Source organism: Bos indicus x Bos taurus, chromosome 11 (assembly GCF_003369695.1).
Source record: "Bos indicus x Bos taurus breed Angus x Brahman F1 hybrid chromosome 11, Bos_hybrid_MaternalHap_v2.0, whole genome shotgun sequence".
Lineage (NCBI taxonomy): Eukaryota > Metazoa > Chordata > Mammalia > Artiodactyla > Bovidae > Bos > Bos indicus x Bos taurus.
The window spans coordinates 82,053,250-82,071,852 of record NC_040086.1 but is presented as its reverse complement, the minus strand read 5'-3'; the positions used below and the strand labels follow the sequence as shown (position 1 = coordinate 82,071,852).

The 18,603-nt window shown below is 38.4% G+C and overlaps 1 protein-coding gene across 2 annotated transcripts in view; it reads right to left on the bottom strand.

Moving 5' to 3' along the window:
• The window catches only part of NBAS (neuroblastoma amplified sequence), a 330,907-nt gene that overhangs the window by 248,130 nt on the left and 64,174 nt on the right, over positions 1–18,603 (bottom strand). For both annotated transcript variants that reach the window (XM_027556036.1, XM_027556037.1), the window contains 2 exons: positions 14,605–14,673; positions 8,204–8,332 (listed from right to left, as the gene is read on the bottom strand). In XM_027556036.1, the coding sequence (XP_027411837.1) occupies positions 8,204–8,332; positions 14,605–14,673 (198 nt within the window). The remainder of the gene's footprint in view (positions 1–8,203; positions 8,333–14,604; positions 14,674–18,603) is intronic.

The following is an 18,603-nucleotide window of genomic DNA, read 5'->3' as shown; positions in this document are numbered from 1 at the left end:
ACTCAAGGATATAACTAATAAATGGGTATAAATAACTATAACCCAAGGTCAAATTTGGTAACTGCCCCAAAAAAGACCTACAGATAAGAGTGCTAGGGGTCCTCAAAGGATGAAGAGACGATTTTGGATACAGGCTTCAGGAAGATGAGGGCTTCCCAGGCGGTGCAAGGGTAAGAACCCACCTGCCACTGTGGGAGAGGCAAGACCCGCATTCAGTCCCTGGGTTGGGAAGATCCCCTAGAGAAGCAAATGACAACCCACTTCGGTATTCTTGCCTGTAAAATTCCGTGGACAAAGGAGCCTGGTGGACTACAGTCCATGGGGGGAGGGCGGGTGGCAGGAGTTCGCAGAGAGTCAGACACCACTGAGCACGCACACGTACATTGAGAAAGATAAAGGGAGGTGAAGAGGAACAAAGAAAGCCTGATGCTGCTGTATACATTTCTAGCTGGATAAGACTTGGATGTGGAAAATGGACGGAGGACCACATTCCAGTCACAGAACACAGCATGCAGAGGACACAGGTAGGGAAATACTAGCCTTATTCAGGGAAAAAAAAAAAAGGTCAAAGTACAAGACAACAGGCATCCTATTCTAATTCTACGCATTCTTTTTGTTTGGGGGGTTTGTGGGGAGAAGAGGATTAATGAGATCATTTTTTCATTGAGCTGATACGAACATAACATAAAATTAACCATTTTTAAACAAATAATTTAGTGCTATTTAGTACATTCACAGTGTTTTGCCACCTCCATCTAGTTCCAAAACCTTTTTATCATTTCAAAATAAAACCGCTTAGTCATTGCACCTTTGCTTCGCTTTTCCCTTCTCCCCAGCCATCAACAATTTTACCCTCTGATTCTGCAGATTTACCTATTCTGGATATTTTGTATAAATGGGTTCAAACAATAGGTAACCTTTTGTGTCTGGCTTCTTTTGATTATAATAATGTTCCCAAGATTGACCTAAGAATTCACATTCTTTCCTTTTATATGGTTGCATAATATTCTATCACATGTATATACCACAATTTGTTTGTTCATCCTTCTATTAATAGACATTTGGCTTATTTCCAGCTTGTGGCTGCTGTGAACATGTATGAAAATGTACTGTGTCTGAGTACCTGTTTTAAATTCTTTGAGGTATATATCTAACTGTATCTTTATCTTAGGAGTACACAGCAATTCAGTCTAAATGTCTGAACTAAGCATTCAACTTTACAATATGTGGGAGTTTGATAGAATTATCTGTACAGTATATTTAAGAAAGAAGAGCAAACAAAATCCCAAACTTAACTGCCTCAGGCAGAGGTGACCTGCCAGACCATTATCCTGATGGCTTGTCCCTCACCACTTTCTAAGCTGACATTCCCACTGCTCCCCTCGTACTATTCAAACTGGCCCAAACTTACCACCCGAGAACCCCAAGGACTTTATCTGTGAGAACCATGGTCTGGCTCTGCTTTACAGCATCTGACACAAACTCTGGAGCCTGTTGTTTTGAGGACAGGATCACCAAGCTCCCAAGACCTCTACAAAAGTACAGAGTTGGCACTCACTCCCAGTACTGTGTTGATATGTTCTAAGAAGCAACCTCCATATCACTCTTCCCTGTATGACATGCTACCATATGCCTCAAAACAGCCTAGGAGGATGCCCCAAGAACACAGTTATAGATTTCGTACAGAAAGGCTATTATGGCTAATGCATTAGGCTTAAATCTGTCTTCTCAGATTTAAGGATTTTATTTGTTGACTTCTTTTTTAATGGCTTGAAGCTAAACATAACAAAGACCCTGTCATCATAGCACGAAAGTAACCTTTAAATGCTTATTCATTCCATAAACATTTATCAGTATTTAACACGCCAAGCCCTCTGTTAGATCTCAGGAAAGAAATGTGTGTTCAGTGTCTCTTCTCAAAGAACTGACAGTCTAGTGAAGCTGTGAAAACAGCTGTGGGTAAGATCCCAATTAATCACAAGAACTATCATCTTCCCACTTATCCTTCACTGATTCATCCCCTTCACAAAATTACTCCAGCACCTACTACGTGTCAAAGAGAAAATAAAATCAAATGGAAATGGTAAGTCTTATATCTACCACATCTAAGGAAGCACAAATAAGTAATAAAACTTCAGAGAAAAATTAAGGCCCAAAAATGAGACGTCAATATATAAACATAACATATGGGAAATGTTGGAAATGAAAATCACTTTGGCAATTTTACTATATATTCCAAACATGAACAAAACTTAATATAGATATCTAGCCAGATGGATTTTCATATTGACAATGAAAGCCAAAGTATTTAATCAACTGAAAACTGGATAGAAGTAAATCAGAATAGACATTTCCAAACTATCTTTAATCATTAGATTTTACAGAGAAAACACTCATTCAAATAAAGCATAGTATTATGAAAACTAATAAAGTATTGCTTGAATAAAGGCCCAGACAAGCTGAATTCACAATTTGGTAAAAGACTTTAAGTCCATATCAGGCAAGAGAAACATTAATTTTTTTCTCAGGCAACATTCAAGGTAAAGCTGTAAGCTGACTACATGGGATTCCCAGGCGGCGCTAGAGGTAAAGGACCTGCCTGCCAATGCAAGAGACACAGGAGACACGGGTTCAATCCCTGAGTCAGGAAGATCCCCTGAAGGAGGGCATGGTAACCCCCTCTAGTATTCTTGCCTGGAGAATCTCCCATGGGCAGAGGAGCCTCATGGGCTACAGTCCATGGAGTCTCAAAGAGTGAGAGTCAAACATGACTGAAGCAACTTAGCACACACATACTTTCTCTATATATTTAAGATTGTTTGATGTGGACCATTTTTAAAGTCTTCACTGAACTTGTTACAATACTGCTTCTATTTTACGTTTTGGTTTTTTGGCTGTGAGGCATATGGGATCTTAGCTCCCCATCCAGAGAACTGAATCCACACTCCCTGTATTGGAAGGTGAAGCCTTAAGTCCCTATATACCGTATACACCATTTAGTATATAAGGTCTTATATACTATAGTATACGTTGGCCACCTGATACAAAGAAATGACTCACTGCAAAAGACCCTGATGCTGGGAAAGAGTGAAGGCAGGAGAAGGGGACGACAGAGGATGAGATGGTTGGAAGGCATCGCCGACTCGTCGGACATGAGTTTGAGCAAGCTCCAGGAGTTGGTGATGGACAGGGAAGCCCGGCGTGCTGCAGTCCACGGGGTCGCAAAGAGTCGGACATGACTGAGTGCCTGAACTGAACTAACATATATATAAGTGTATATATAGTACATATATAAGTATATAGTACTTTTAAGTATATATACTTTAGTACACTGTAGGTGAACAGTATACTAGTCTTATGCTTTAGTATAAGTCCCCATATACTATATACACTAAGTCTCCATACCTTACATGCACCAGTTTAAACTAATTGGCTGTCCATTTCTTTCCCAGAGAAGCCGCAAAGAAATCCAAAGCCTGCCCTAACCTGGCCCAAGGTCACTCAACTATTGCAGGACAAATGAAAAAAGAGCAGCTGTTGGAAGTGTTTTTCAGTTAAGCGTTTTTCAATATTTTCAGCCAGGGATGAATATACAAAATGACACCATGTATTTGGTAAGTGACAATATGAAAAAGTCCAAGAGTGAAAGTATTAGTCGCTCAGTCATGGCCAACTCTTTGCGACCCCATGGACTGTAGCCTGCCAGGCTCTTCGGTCCATAGAACTCCCCAGGCAAGAATACTGGAATGGGTAGCCATTCCTTTCTCTGAGGGATCTTCCCAACCCAGGGACTGAACCTGGGTCTTCTACATTGCAGGCAGATGCTTTACTGTCTGAGCCACCAGGGAAGTTCCACTATACGTCTTGTACATTAGTATTTTCACGTTCCCAGTTATCTCTACATGATGAAGCACACAGCTCCAGGTGCCATTCATAGAAATCACATGGGTTGTCTCTCCTTGTTTCCCATTAACATCTTAGCTAGCACCCAACTTTCCCACTTAAAGTCAGGATTTCTACATGTAAGTGCTATAAGAAGAGTCTCTGGGGGGTGGCAGGGGGGCAGGCTTGACCTATTAAGTCAGAGGACCTGAGTCAAAGTGGAACATTGATTCTAACATTTAGCAATCTAAATTAACTTTCTTCAGCACTATTCCCATCTCTTAAAATGAGCTAAAAGCATGTTCTGATTAATAAGATTGTGAAGTAAACAAAAGAAATAAAATTGCTGTTGACAGCCAAGCTTTACTATACAAACACCATTTACTCCCAACAATCCCCCCCGCCAACACCACCAACAGAAGCAAAATACTAACACATTATTTTCTTAATATGTTAATAATTTCCCTTGCAAGACAATGAATGTCTTAAGGGCAAGGGACTGTGCTTTATTACATTTTCTACTCTAGGACTCAGTACAGATTCAAATACTTGAACTTTATTATTTTATGATAATATTATAAGTGACAACCTACTCTATACAGCATGGTTACATTAAAGTTTTATTACATTTACTCGACTGCACTATTTGACTTTTTTTGCTTAAGTATTGCTTATGTACAGTATTACATTAAGTTACAGGTGTACAACACAGTGATTCAAAAATTTTATGGGTTAGACTCCATTTATAGTTATTATAAAATATTGGCTGTATTTCCTATACTGTACAATATATTCTTGCAGCTTATTTTATACATAACAGGGTGTACCCCTTAATCCCCTACCCATGTCTTTCTGCTCCCCTCTTCCCTCTCTCTACTGGTAACCACTAGCTTGTTCTCTGTTATCTGACTGCTACACTAGATTTTAGTCACTGTCCCCAGACATTCAAGTCCAAATCTAAAATGTCCAATACCCAATGCGATTAATCCCCTGGATACAGGTGAAAGACTCAAACACGGTATGATTGTTCAAACTCCTTTTGTTGAACAGCTAACACCCTCACCTCATGTCACCACGTCAGAAGTATTGCAGATATCCATCGTAAAGTCAAGGGTTTATCAGCGAGAGGCTTTCTCAGTTACTTATTCTGGTATCTGGTACACACTAACTATTAACGGCTCTAGAGTTCAATGTATCTGAGAAGGCTGAAGAAAGCTGTATTAAGTGCACTGAGAAAAAGAATTTGTCTCTCTTCTTTTAAAGATCAAATAAATAAAGCCTGATAAAAAGCTTAACCAATAGGGTTTTTCTCACCTTTTAAAAATATATTTATTTTCTCGCATGGTCATGGAAAGAGCATGGACATCAGAGCCAAAGGGGCATGAAACCAAACCTCAGGTCTGCTGCCTACTTGCTGAAAATCCTAAGGCAAAGTAAGTGCTCAGTGAATAGAGGCTATTATTTAATATATATAATTAGAGTTAATTTTATAAAAGCTACAAGACTATTACATACCTGCACCTCAATCCTACTGAGTTCTGTAAACTTGATACATTTATTTCAGAATGCTCTGTAAAAATGCTGAAGCCTCCTAGCAACTTGTTTATTGATAGAATGAAGTTTCAGAAAGTAAAACAGAAAAGGGTTAGACAAAAATAGGGAGCAGGAGAGGAGGGTTCAAGGAGCAGGTGTAAACAGCATAATGACCAGACGAGGAGCCTCTACAGTATTCCAACCATAACCTCAGAATGGATACAGTTAAATGCCCTCCCTGTTCTCAACTTTGGACAAGAATTTATTGTGAAGCTAGCATTGGCAGGGGTCTCAGAGGGCAGATTCAGTCCTGTTCAGCTAGAGTCTTTCCAGGTGCTGAGCAGCAGCCGTCAAGGGGGGCGCTGGCAGCCCCCAGCCTGTGAGGGGCCGCACTCTGGAATGAGGATGTGCTGAGCAGCAGTGAGAAAGGCTCCAAAGGTAGGATCAGGTTCAGGGACATCACTAAACCACGGACCCCTCAGCAAAGGACCCCACTACTTGAAAATGTCCCTGGTGATGGCAACTAAGGTCCGTGGTTTTCAGTTTTGTGAGTCTTAAATCCTCTTTCTTCCAGTTTACTCAGGCATCCAAAGGAGGTAATTTATACGAAGCAAATAAAAAGAAACTGATACATAAGCCCCCAAAATGTGTAAATTATAATAAAAGGTACAACTAGCTTGAGGCGCTGTATCATCGTACCGTCTTGTCCACAGGCTGTATGAGGGGCACTAATCAGAGCTACAGGGGTGAGGCGGATACTCAGAGGTACGACACAAACACCGGGCTTCAGCAATTCCTGACGAACTGCCTTCTAAACTCTCGGGGTATTTCTGTTCAAAAGACTCTCCCTAAGACAACACCACAGGCGAATTCCTGACCTGAACTCACCCCTCCCGTGGATCCCTGTGGCCATTTCTGAAGTCCCTTCGTTTTTTTTCACATTACTTTTCTGATGACCTATTCCAAACCACTGAGATATTCAAAGTTATTCACTCCTGAGTTAAGATTCTTAAACAATTTTTGTGTTTTTAAGAGAATCATTATAAAAAGTTAATGAATAACATTCATGAGCTAAAGTGTAATAAATTATAATGAAATTGATTGGCAAATAAGGATTAAAATGTCTAACCAGTTAAAAATTCAAATGTGTGCCAATAAAGACTGCAACAGATGCAACTGATCTTTGCAAGCATAAAAAGTATCCAGAATTAAAAAAAAAAGAGCATACTAATGGATTTCTTTAAGATAGTGCTTATTCAATATGTATGACATTCCAGGATACTCAAAAGATGAAATATGAAGTGTGCTTCAGAACTCGATCAATGTTTCTTTTATAAATGACTTTAATAATCAGGGTTCACCTTTAAAGAAAAAGTTTGCCCAAATGTAAAATTTCCCACATAAAATAGAACATCAGGGTCTATTCCAATAATGAAAGGTAAATATTTCATCACTGTACATTGATAACCATGAAAATACATGGTACCTTCTGAATCAATTATCTGATAAGCCCAGCTGAACATATTAAACAAAGTTTTAGGAGCTGATTCACTTCACTTCTAGAGAGAAGATATAAGTCAACTTAGCTCTCATTTCATAAGAGACAGAAAGAATGTCCCTGTATTTGGTTATTGAGGTTGAAAACTGAGGAAGATCTCTTCTATTTTAGAGCAAATTTAGATCCAGTAAGTGAGAGTGGCTGAGATGTGGAGATCAAGTTAAATTCAACACAATGAGGAATTAGGGAGGGAAAAAAATCTTCCTAAAATTGTTTCTAAGAGAAAAAAACAGCAAAAACAAAGTCTGAAAGAGTACAAAAATGTAGAGGCCCTTTCTCTTTTCCTCTAGTCTGAGAAATACAAAATGCTGTTTGCTCATTAAGAATTCTTTCAATGGTGCATTCTGATGAAATAAAATTCAAAAGAATGCTAACAGAAAGACCTGGATCTATTCATATCTTTCAGGGAATAGATTTCTATCCAGAATCACAAAACTATCACCAAAGCTGATGGCCGGATATTCCTCCAGGAAAGGGGCATGCAGATACGCGGGAAAGAGAATCAACACTCACAGGGCTGACATACAAAATGATCCTCAGAGGATTAAACCGTTTATAACATAAGCTGCAGGCACCTGAAAGCATCTTTCTTAAATCTTCATTCTATCACAACACATGGCATTAGACGAGCAGACCTCACCTGCCCATGCTGATTTAGATTACAATAGATGTTGATTCTATCTGTTCCTAAACAACTCAATTGTTTACCTCTCAATCCCTGTCATTTCCAGACACTAAAAAGCTGAACAGTTCTATCTTTCTCTGTATCTTCTCTAACTACCTTAGGAGTAAAGAGAACTCCCTTCAACCTGAAGGAGGCCCAGGATTACTGGAACTACAAGATCTGGAAAGAAGGGGAACTCTTTTGAAGAAAATGACCTTTTGAATCTTTGATATTAGCTAACTTTTGCTGAAAAATTAACATCTCCATTCTGTATGTGGGGAATGAGGAGGCAGGGGACATGCAGAGTTCAGTGGACAGAGGACACTCAGGATACAGTGTCCCGTTCTACAGATCAGTATCAGCAAGGAGTGCTGCTCTGTTCCTCATTTGTCCTGCTACTGTGATAATATTTTAAACAAAGGAAAGCTTAGGAATGATCAGAATAAATAATAGCTGTGAGACACATTTTAAATAAACATAAAATATCACAAAAATGAAATCCGTATGGTCAGTACTCACCCTCACGCGAGAATCATTCTAGGAATAATGACAATCGAGAGACACACCTGCTCGTGTTGAGTCCACTCCCCCTGCTGCTTCAGAGACGGGATGGCCCAGATGCTTAGCTTTCCTGAGAAATGAATGGCTGCAAGGAGGGTCCCATCTGGAGAGAGGCTCATTTTGAAGATCCCGTCCTAGACAACAATTATATTACAATAATGTCAGAGCAAGGGACTTGTAGCCAATAGAAATAACTTCCAGAAATTAATATCATTCTTCAGGGTTGCCTTGTCGTAAGCAATCTCGCATAATTAAGGACTAGAACAGCTTCATAACATTATAAAGGTGCTCCAGAAAACAAAAAACAAGAATTCTGCCCAAAGGTGTTTTTTCAATCTCCTTTATAGTGTTATGATTTACATATAACGTAAAATCCAAATAAGTGAGCATTATAAAAACATTCCTTTATATCATACATATATTACTATGAGTTCTCAGTATCTTATGGGTTGATGTTGACAAAATTATGCATTTCTTGAATTTCATAATTTTTACAAGATTCTATATGAACACAATGCCTGGAATATTTTACACCATGGACAAGCCACAAATTCATGCTGTGAATGAGAAGCAGAGGAAGAGATGGAGGGGAGAAGGGTTCAAAGGGAATAAAAGATCGACTAGAGGAAAATGCATGCCTTAATTTAAGAAATACATTAGATGGGTAAGATTTTTCATATCTGCTGGCAAATTATTCGATTTAAGGAATCTAAGTGTTGCCACAAAACAGAGAGACTTGGTAATCTACTGACCTTACATGGCCAAACCTGGGCTACACAGAGGAAGACTAGCCTTCCCAGTTCTACCTGCCACATACTCTCAGTCCTTTCCCACGAGGACACCAGGGTTGCTCAGGTACCACAAAGAAACCATCCTCAGCAGAGATGTTACCTACCGAACAACTACAACAGAGCTGGAAGAACTGAAGAAATACTAACTGAAGACCTATTTCCCATTCAACCATTTATTAAGAACAGGCTCTAAGGTAGTCTCCCCACAAAAAATAAAACAGACCAGAAAACGGCAGCCCATAACGATATTTCTCCTGCACATTTAGAAAAGCTGGCAACACAGGGCCCAAAGGACATAATCGGCTGGAATTAGGTAGTAGTTATCCTCTTAGAAGGGTCATGAGCTTTCCAGCCAGCCAAAACCCCCATTATTTTCTATTATGGCCCCAAGATTAAGGCTGAAAGCTGCAGAAGTGAAAAGTAACAATGACTATACCAAAAAAGAACAGAATTTACAACAGACTTGATTCACCATTATTATCTACCTGGCCTCTGCAGACAGAATTTAAGTGCTCGGGTATAAAACAACTAGGCATACTGGCCATCAAAAACAAGGAGAACAATTTCTGGAAGTGAGGGATACTGCTGGATGAGTAAACAGACAAGATCACTTTAATGGGATATAAATCTATTCCAGATTGTCATAATGAAATGTAAGAGATTAAAATACAAATGCTTGAGAAGGAGAAGCAACGCAAGCAAAAGCACATCAAGCAAAAACCTGCATATACCACATCTCTTCCTCTGTGATGGAGATGGAACAATGAGTAGAAGATGAAAGTGAAAGTGAAGTTGCTCAGTCGTGTCCAACTCTTTGAGGCCAGATGGGATTTTCCAGGCAAGAATACTGGAATGGGTTGCCATTTCCTTGTCTAGGGGATTCCTCCTGATCCAGGGATCAAACTTGGGTCTCCCAAACTGGATGCAGACTCTTCACCATCTGAGCCACCAGGGAAGCCCCAAGAAGTAGATGAAGGACCTGGCATCTTCCTCTCACAACTCTATGTCAACTAGCTCCATGGTTCTGCACAAGACGGGCCTCTGAAGCACTGATCTGTGTTAATAAAAAGAACTTTCTACCCATTCTTCAGAGTCTACAGATGAAGAAACTGAAGACCTGAAGTGTGACAACACTTGCCCAAGATCATCATTCCATATAAACAGCAGGACCTGAACCACATGCAAAGACTCCCCTCCAGCTCCACGTGCCCTGAGGGGACCACGATCACTGCCCTCACCTAGGCCACAGCCTTTCTAATAGTGAAGGCATGCTCCTCAGTAGAAATTACGATCAAGTATACTTTATTGCTTCAGCACCTGAACAATTACTCAGGTGCTGAACATGCAGGAACTCCATTAAACAACTCCACTAAAAGTGCTTTGAGGGAGAGAGATGGGAGGGGGGTTCAGGATGGGGAACACATGTACCCCCATGGCTGATTCATGTCAAGGTATGACAAAAACCACTACAATACTGTAAAGTAATTAACCTCCAATTAAAATAAATTAATTAATTTTTAAAAAGTGCTTTGAAAACAGGTAGAAAGTTTATAAAAATACACATACACACACACACACACACAAAAAAAAACTAAGCCAAAAAATGTACACTAAACAATGTGAATAACAGCAGCATTATAAGCAGGGAAATAATGAACCAATACGTTAAACATCCTTTTGTTTTCGTCCCTCCCGCCCTTCCATCCTTCCTGCACACTTAAGCAATAAATATATTCACTGAAATGTCCCCACTGGCTTTTTTTTCTGGATGCCCTTAGTTTCCTTTGATGCCACGACACCCACACTGCAAAAGTACCACTCCCTTTCATAAGCATTTTGTTGCAGAAATTTGCACTCACACACACAAAAGCTGAAACTGCAGTATAATAAATACCCATGGGCCCAACAACCATCTTAAACAAACATCAACATTTCAAGTTTGTCTCATGTGTCATTCCCCAATTACCACAATGCCACTGGGGACTTCTGTCCCCTGGAGGACTTTAAAGCAAATCTCAGGCATTACACCCATACATATAAAATACACATTAAATGTTTGTTTCTTTCAAGTCTCAAGTTATCTGTTTAACTTCCATAAACATGCACAGTAAGAAGACATGTTTATTAGTAGGAACTGAATTGTAGCCTGCCAAAGACAGATAAGTCACCTATATTACTTTAAAAACACGGTGATTTCCTTTTAAAGCATAAACTCTGCTTTTTATTTGTAGAAAGTTTTCTGAGGGTCTACAGCATGCAGGGTACTTCTGGACCAGAAAATAATTTATTATCCTGTCAGTAACTGCAACACAAGATGTAAAGCGGAAAATCCATGCTGAATTCTGTGAGCAGAGTATGCAGTACTCAGAAACCTGAGCAGAGTCTGCAGTATTCAGAAACTGGAAAGTCTGTTGGTTGGCAAAGAAGAGAATTCAGGAGTGTGTGCTCTGGAAATAGGAGGAAATGGCTTTTCCACCACTGTACACCACAAAAAAAGTAAACCTCAAACATTCAAACCCTGCCTATTGTATTAAGATTTGTCAGCTTATGTGAATGACAATCTTGTTCTCTTCTCCATCAAATTTAAGTTGTTGTAAAGGTAACAAAATTTAGATGTAACTAATTTTCACTCTGGTTAAAATATATCTTTGAAATTCTTTCACAGTCCTCAACTATGAATGTCATTTTCATTTTAATCATCAACAGCTGGAATGTTGGTCACTAATATGTAACTTGGCACTTTTATCCAACATGGTACAAAAAAAAAGCCCTAGCCAGAGCAATTAGGCAAGAAAAATAATTAAAAGGCATACAATTCAGAAAGGAAGAAATAAAATTGGCTCGGTTTGCAGATCACATGATATTATATATAGAAAAGACTCTACCAAAAACCTGTTAGAATAAATAAATTTATAAAATTGCAAGAGACAGTAAGAGCAAACTATCAGTAAGAGAAATTAAGAAAACAATTGCATTAATACCAAAAACAGTAAAATATTTAGGAATAAATTTAAACAAGAAAGTGAGAGACATATACACTGAAAGCCATAAAACATTAATGAAAGAACCTGAAGAAGGCACAAATTAAAGAAATTCCATGTTCATGGACTGGAAAAATTACTATTGTTAAAATGTCCATACCACCCAAAGTGATCTATAGATTCAATGCAATCTCTGTCAAAATTACAAAGGCATTATTTACAGAGATAAAAAAAATAATCCTGAAATTTGTATGGTACCACAAAATACCCAAGGAGTCAAAATAATCCTGACAAAGAAGAACCAGAGGCATCATACATCCAGGTTTAAATTACACTGAAAATAGTAATTAAACACATATGAAGCTGGAATAAAAACAGATACACAGGGCAATGGAATAGAACAGAGAGGCTAGAATTAAACTCAAGCATACATGGTCCATTAATTTACAACAAAGGAGCCGAGAATACACAATGGGGAAAATAGTCTCATCAATATATGATACTGGAAAAACTGGACAGCCACATGCAAAAGAATGAAAGCAGATCCCTATTTTATATATAAATTAATATATAAAGAATTAATTATATTAATCTTTATTCTTCAACATGGAATATTATTCATCTTCTTTAAAGGAAGGAAATCCTGTCATTTGCAAAAGAACATGAATGAGACTGGACTGCATTTTGCTAAGTGAAATAAGCAAGATTAAAAAAAGGCAAATACTTGTTGTATCACTTATACACAGAATCTATAAAGACAATCATAAGTCAAAATCGTAAATACAGTGAACAGAATAGTGTTTGCCTACCAGGGGCTGGGGACTGGAGGAAAGGCAGAGGTTGATAAAGTTGTATAATCTTTCAGTTATAAGATGAATAAAGTCTGAGGACCTAATGTAGAACACTGATAGCTACAGGTCATAACACTGTATTGTATAATTGAAATTTGTTGAGGGTAGGATTTAAGTGTAACAGAGACACAAAAAGTAAATATGTGAGGTGATACATGTATTAAGTCAGTGGCAGAAAATCTTCTCACAATGTATATGTACCTGTATCAAATCATCAATTTAACTATCTTACAATTTCATGTGTCAATTACCTCTCAATAAAGGTGAGGAAAAGAAAAACAGTGACTATCACTTACCACCTGCTTCAGTTTGCTCCATGAGGCTTTAACTTCAAAGGTGGTCTAGCAAACTAATTACTCGGTAAGTGATTATCAAGGGGTAGAAGCATCGCAAGAGGATTTACAAGGACATTTTTGCACAGTAAACTGTCTTCGTACATTAATAATTCATTTATGGCCCTTTTAATTAACTTCACTGTCAATTTTCCTATTTACCCCTTCCCATCTTAAACTGCTCCCTAAAATTCTTTAAAAGGTATTTTCCTCTTACTTCACTCATTCTCTTGTGTAGCAATGTGATACTAACAAAATGCCACTGAAATAATGTGAACATTATTTTAACTTCTACTTCTCACTTACAATAAATCCTTAGCTCAAATGTCCATTTGATCTTGTGTTAATTAAAAACACTAATTAAAGTCTTCTACAACTTCCAGCAATATTTGGAGTAGGAACTGTCTTCTCTCAAACACTGCAATAAAACTTTTCAACTGTCCATTCTAAGAGACTTTTTTCAATGTTAAATATCAGATCTTTGTATGTAGACTAAATTGTCTCACTTTCTTCAGTTGTTTATCATCTATACAGAGCAATCAAAAACAAGTGATTTCCAATTTTATTATACCTTTCACACGGACAAGCTGTATTCAAAGCAAAGGACTGAATTCTATCACATGCATTCAAAATGTTTTAAATTATTACATACGCTTAAAGAAAAAAAAAACTCAGCTCAATAAAAGGTGAATTTGTAAGCACTGTTCTTCCAACACTCAACATTTATTGCATATTACATATTTAGTAATACATAATACACGCCAGGCACTGTTTTATACTCTGGGGAACCTGCAGTGAACAAAACAAACATAAATCCCTGCCCTCAAGGAGTTCAGTAGATAGTTGAACCCACTGTAGTTTAGAAGTCTGACTCAAAAAAGTAATGCTCTCATGAACTAATATGGTCACAGAAAGAACAACAGAGGCAACACAGTACATTAGAAAGAATCAAGTACATGGCAGAGGCCAAGGCATTTAGTCTTTCATATAGTTCTTCATCTGCAAGATAAAGACAAACTCCATGAAACGGCCAAAGAGAATGCTAACTGGAAAACTGTAATGCAAGGGAAGGAATATTTTAAAATCAACAAATAAAAAGTATATGTTATGGACAAGGATACAAAACTCCCAAGTAAGATAAAATAAGAAGATTCAAAGATATATAATGCTTCCAGGAGACTTCTTTGGGCTATATTCCCAGACCCAAGAGGACTAGGTTCATTCTTGAAATTTTCTTTTAATTTTCCTTATTGAGATAAGAATGACATACATAGTAAAATACACAAATCTTCAGTGAACAGCTTCATGAATCCTTATTAATGCATACACCCACATAGTGTATAATTAAGAGCAAATTCAGGTGAAAATCTATCATGTTCAAGGTTCATTCAACTTTGTCCTTAAGTAGAGTTTGGTGAAAATGTTTTCTAAGTTAAGCCAATCTGCATTACCTGTTCTTGTCCCTGGCGACTGTAAAACTTGCCACTTAACATCCTTAATAATCCCAGTGTCTTTGGTACCTAAAAAATAAACACACATCATACAATTAAAGATCAATGGAACACTTCCTCATTGTATAAAGTGCTTTCATTATGCAATGAAAACTACAGCATATCTAGTATTTTACGAAATAGTTAAGAAAATCAGTAAGTATCAGAAATCTTGGTGAGATTTTGTTTTTGTTTGGGAAAAAATTGACCAAGTGACAAATCTTACAAAATAAAGCCATAATCAAATTTTTTTAATATATACATAAGTCTAATACAATCTATGCATATTAGAATCTAATGAGCAGCTCTTCTCAAATGAGACTGTCCCAGGTTGCCAATAGAAACTTCATTCATGAAGAAATTGATCCTATTCTTGGAAAATACCAGAATAAAATCATTTAGAAACAAGTATTTGAAATAATATAACACAGACTATTTTTGTCTCTAGATTTAAAAGCAAGAGATAAAGCTAGAATATTTTAGAAATGGAAAATAAGTATAACTGAAGTTGTACAGAGAACTTGAAACACCAGTACACTGCTGGTGGGAACATAAAACAGCACAGCCACTGTGGAAGAGTCTGGCAGTTGTTCAAAAGGTTAAGCAGAACTGTCATATGACCCAGCAATTGCATCCTACGTTTATACCCCCCAAAACTGAAAACAGGTGTTCAAATACTTGCCACAAATGTTCATAGTGACACTATTAATAATAGCCAAAATGTACAAACAACTCAAATGTCCACGAACTAAAGAAAGGAGGATATCTATACAACAGAGTGTTACTCAGTCATAAAAAGCAATGAAGTATTGATGCATTCCACAATTTGGATGAACATCAAAACTATGTTGCTAAATGAAAGACGTCATATATAAAATCTCCTACTATATAACTCTGTATGAAATTTTCAGAATAGGTAAATTCATGGAAACAGAAAGCAGATCAGTGATTGCCAGGAGCTGGGGAGAGGGGATTGTTTAATGGAACTGGCGTTGCCCTTTGGGGTGATGAAAATGCCCTGGACCTAGACAGTAGTGGTGGTTACACAATACTGAAGGCACTAAATGCCACTAAACTGTACACTTTAAAATACTTCATGGTCAATTTTATGTTACATGAACTTCACTTTAAAAGAAAAAGGCAAACAGGGGAGCATGCTTGAGATGAGGTTAAAATGTTCCTACCAGAACCTTTGAGTAACTAAAGACATTACTAGTGGTCTAGCTCCACATTTCCTCCAAAAGCAATAAAATGCAAGAAGGGAAAAATAAATCCCGATGAAGTTTATTTCAGCTAAACTTGAAGAAGATAAAAGATAACCCAAACTTCAAAAATCATTGTAGGCAGAAGGAGAAAACTCCCAATGTGTCATCTGCACTGCTCTTGCCAACCCCCACATTCCATCCACCCCAACCCAAGCCCACCATCAAGCTTGGTGATAAGCAAAACCAGACTGAAAAAAATAACTGCAGGGTGCAGAAGGACAGATGAGACAAGCCAGCACAGGGGTCTAAGGTCTATCTAAAACCACCACCTAAAGTCACGGTCCAAGAAAACCTTCCAGAAATGAAAACATCTAATCTATACATTGAAAGCATGAACAGGTACCTGAAAAATTAACCCAGAAAAATCAACTCCAAGAAATAGTCCAGGAAGTCTATTAGATTTCAAAGTGAAAGTCGCTCAGTCGTGTCTGATTCTTTGTGACCCCATGGACTACACAGTCCATGGAATATATTTATTCAGGCCAGAATACTGGAGTGGGAAGCCTTTCCCTTCTCCAGGGATCTTCCAAACCCAGGGATCAAACCCAGGTCTCCTGCACTGCAGGCAGATTCTTTACCAGTTGAGCTACAAGGGAAGCCCAAGAATATTGGAGTGGGTAGCCTATCCCTCCTCCAGCGGATCTTCCCAACCCAGGAATCAAACCAGGGTCTCCTACATTGCAGGTGGATTCTTTACCAAGCAAAGATACAGAAATCCTCAAAGCCTCCCAACAAAATGGCCAAATAATACACAAAGGGAAGATAATCTGACTCACGTCAACTTTTCAAATTTCGCACCCAAAGCAAAGCCAACAATAGAGCAGTATTTCATTAAGTTCAGTGAAAGAACGAGTAAACCAAAGGTCTTATATCCACGGAAGTTTGCCTTCAAATATCCACGCTATGAAAAACAATTCCAAACACACAAGAACCTAAGAAATTCTTCATCTATGAGCCCCTCTCAAAACATCTGCAAAGGATAATTTCATCCAACCAAGAGGTAACCAGGAAAACTCCAAAGTGGAAATGAGCATTTTAAAATATATAAATGAACACCTATGACTAAAGAAAAATGAGGACAAGGGCTGAAGCTAACGTATAAATACTGTGTATTTTGACAAAATAGAAATAAATAGGAAAAGGAGAAGAAAGGAGAGGGGAAGGGGAAAATAAAATCAAATAACTAATTTTTGTATTAAGTAATTAGAACTAAAGAATACCAATCAAAAGGCAATGGCAGCCCACTCCAGTACTCTTGCCTAGAAAATCCCATGGATGGAGGAGCCTGGTAGGCTGCAGTCCATGGGGTCACCAAGAGTCAGACACGACTGAGCGACTTCACTTCCACTTTTCACTTTCATTCATTGGAGAAGGAAATGGCAACCCACTCCAGTGTTCTTGCCTGGAGAATCCCAGGGACGGGGGAGCCCGGTGGGCTGCCGTCTATGGGGTCGCACAGAGTCAGACACGACTGAAGCGACTTAGCAGCAGCAGTGAAATATTGGAGGGTATTGATACCAGTAACACAATTTCAGTGACATCATGGAGGTAAAGCCCCATCCAGGTAAATTCAAGAGAGAACAGAAAAAGAGGAAACTGATCAAGTATAGAAAACTCATGAAAAAAAGAAATGGGCTGGCAGCAGGATTTAGTAGGGTCTAAGTGCCCTAAACTAAAAAAGTTTTACAATGGGAAAAGTAAATGCACACTGCTTGCTGATAAACCTAACTGGCAGCAAGATTCATGATTTGGAAAAATATCCTTCAGTAAGAAAGAGTGTGAGATCCAGTGGACAGACAGAGCAGCTAGCCTTGGCTGGTCCAAGCACAGCTCATCTGTAATAACAAGAGAAAAAATACAAAGCTCAAGTGTTGATGGAGGCTCTTTATGAAAATATTCTTTTTACTTCTATTTTCTCAGAGAAACAGGATGTCAAAAAGCCTGTATTCTTTCCACAGCAACATCCCATACTAAAGAGGCAGCAGCATCAGCTACAAAAAAATAATTTGGTTCCTTTTTTATACACTTTTCCAAAATTTCCACCTTAAAAATACAAGTAGACAATAATGAACACTGTAGAACATTTTATTGTTTATCATCTCATTTGAACCAGACAAGAGCCATAAGACACGAGCAGTAGTGCTGAGCTAGGATTCCAACTCCAGCCTTCAGACTCCTGAGCCCAGGCTCCCCCTCCCCTCCCCAGTGACTGGACTCCCCCAGTATCTGCTACAGCTTCTTGCCCACGTCTGGGCACACAGCTGCATCATCCAGTCCAGCAAACAAACCCCTTGAGGGCTGCTACCTTGATGTTCTGATACCTGCAGCAGTGAATCGATGTTGAACAAATGAATAAATTAAACTCTCACACAGATGACACTGACATTAATTTGGAAACGTTGGTCAAGGCATCTATTGAATTTTGCATAGCCTCTTTTACAACCTAGCAGCCTTGAGAGACGAGAATATACGTGTCAGCAGCACTTTTTCTGTCAATAGCCACCCCAACACAATAGCAGCCTTAAATAAACAATAAGCGGTTATATGCGAACAATATCTGCCACCTGACAAGAGGAACTAATCCTATAGCTTGAAATTACTTTGAGGGAGGAGAAGGCTACGCAGAATGATTGCGAGTTTAGCTGCAGGACACATTTAAAAGGCACTAACGTAATTAAAATACACTTGCAGCATT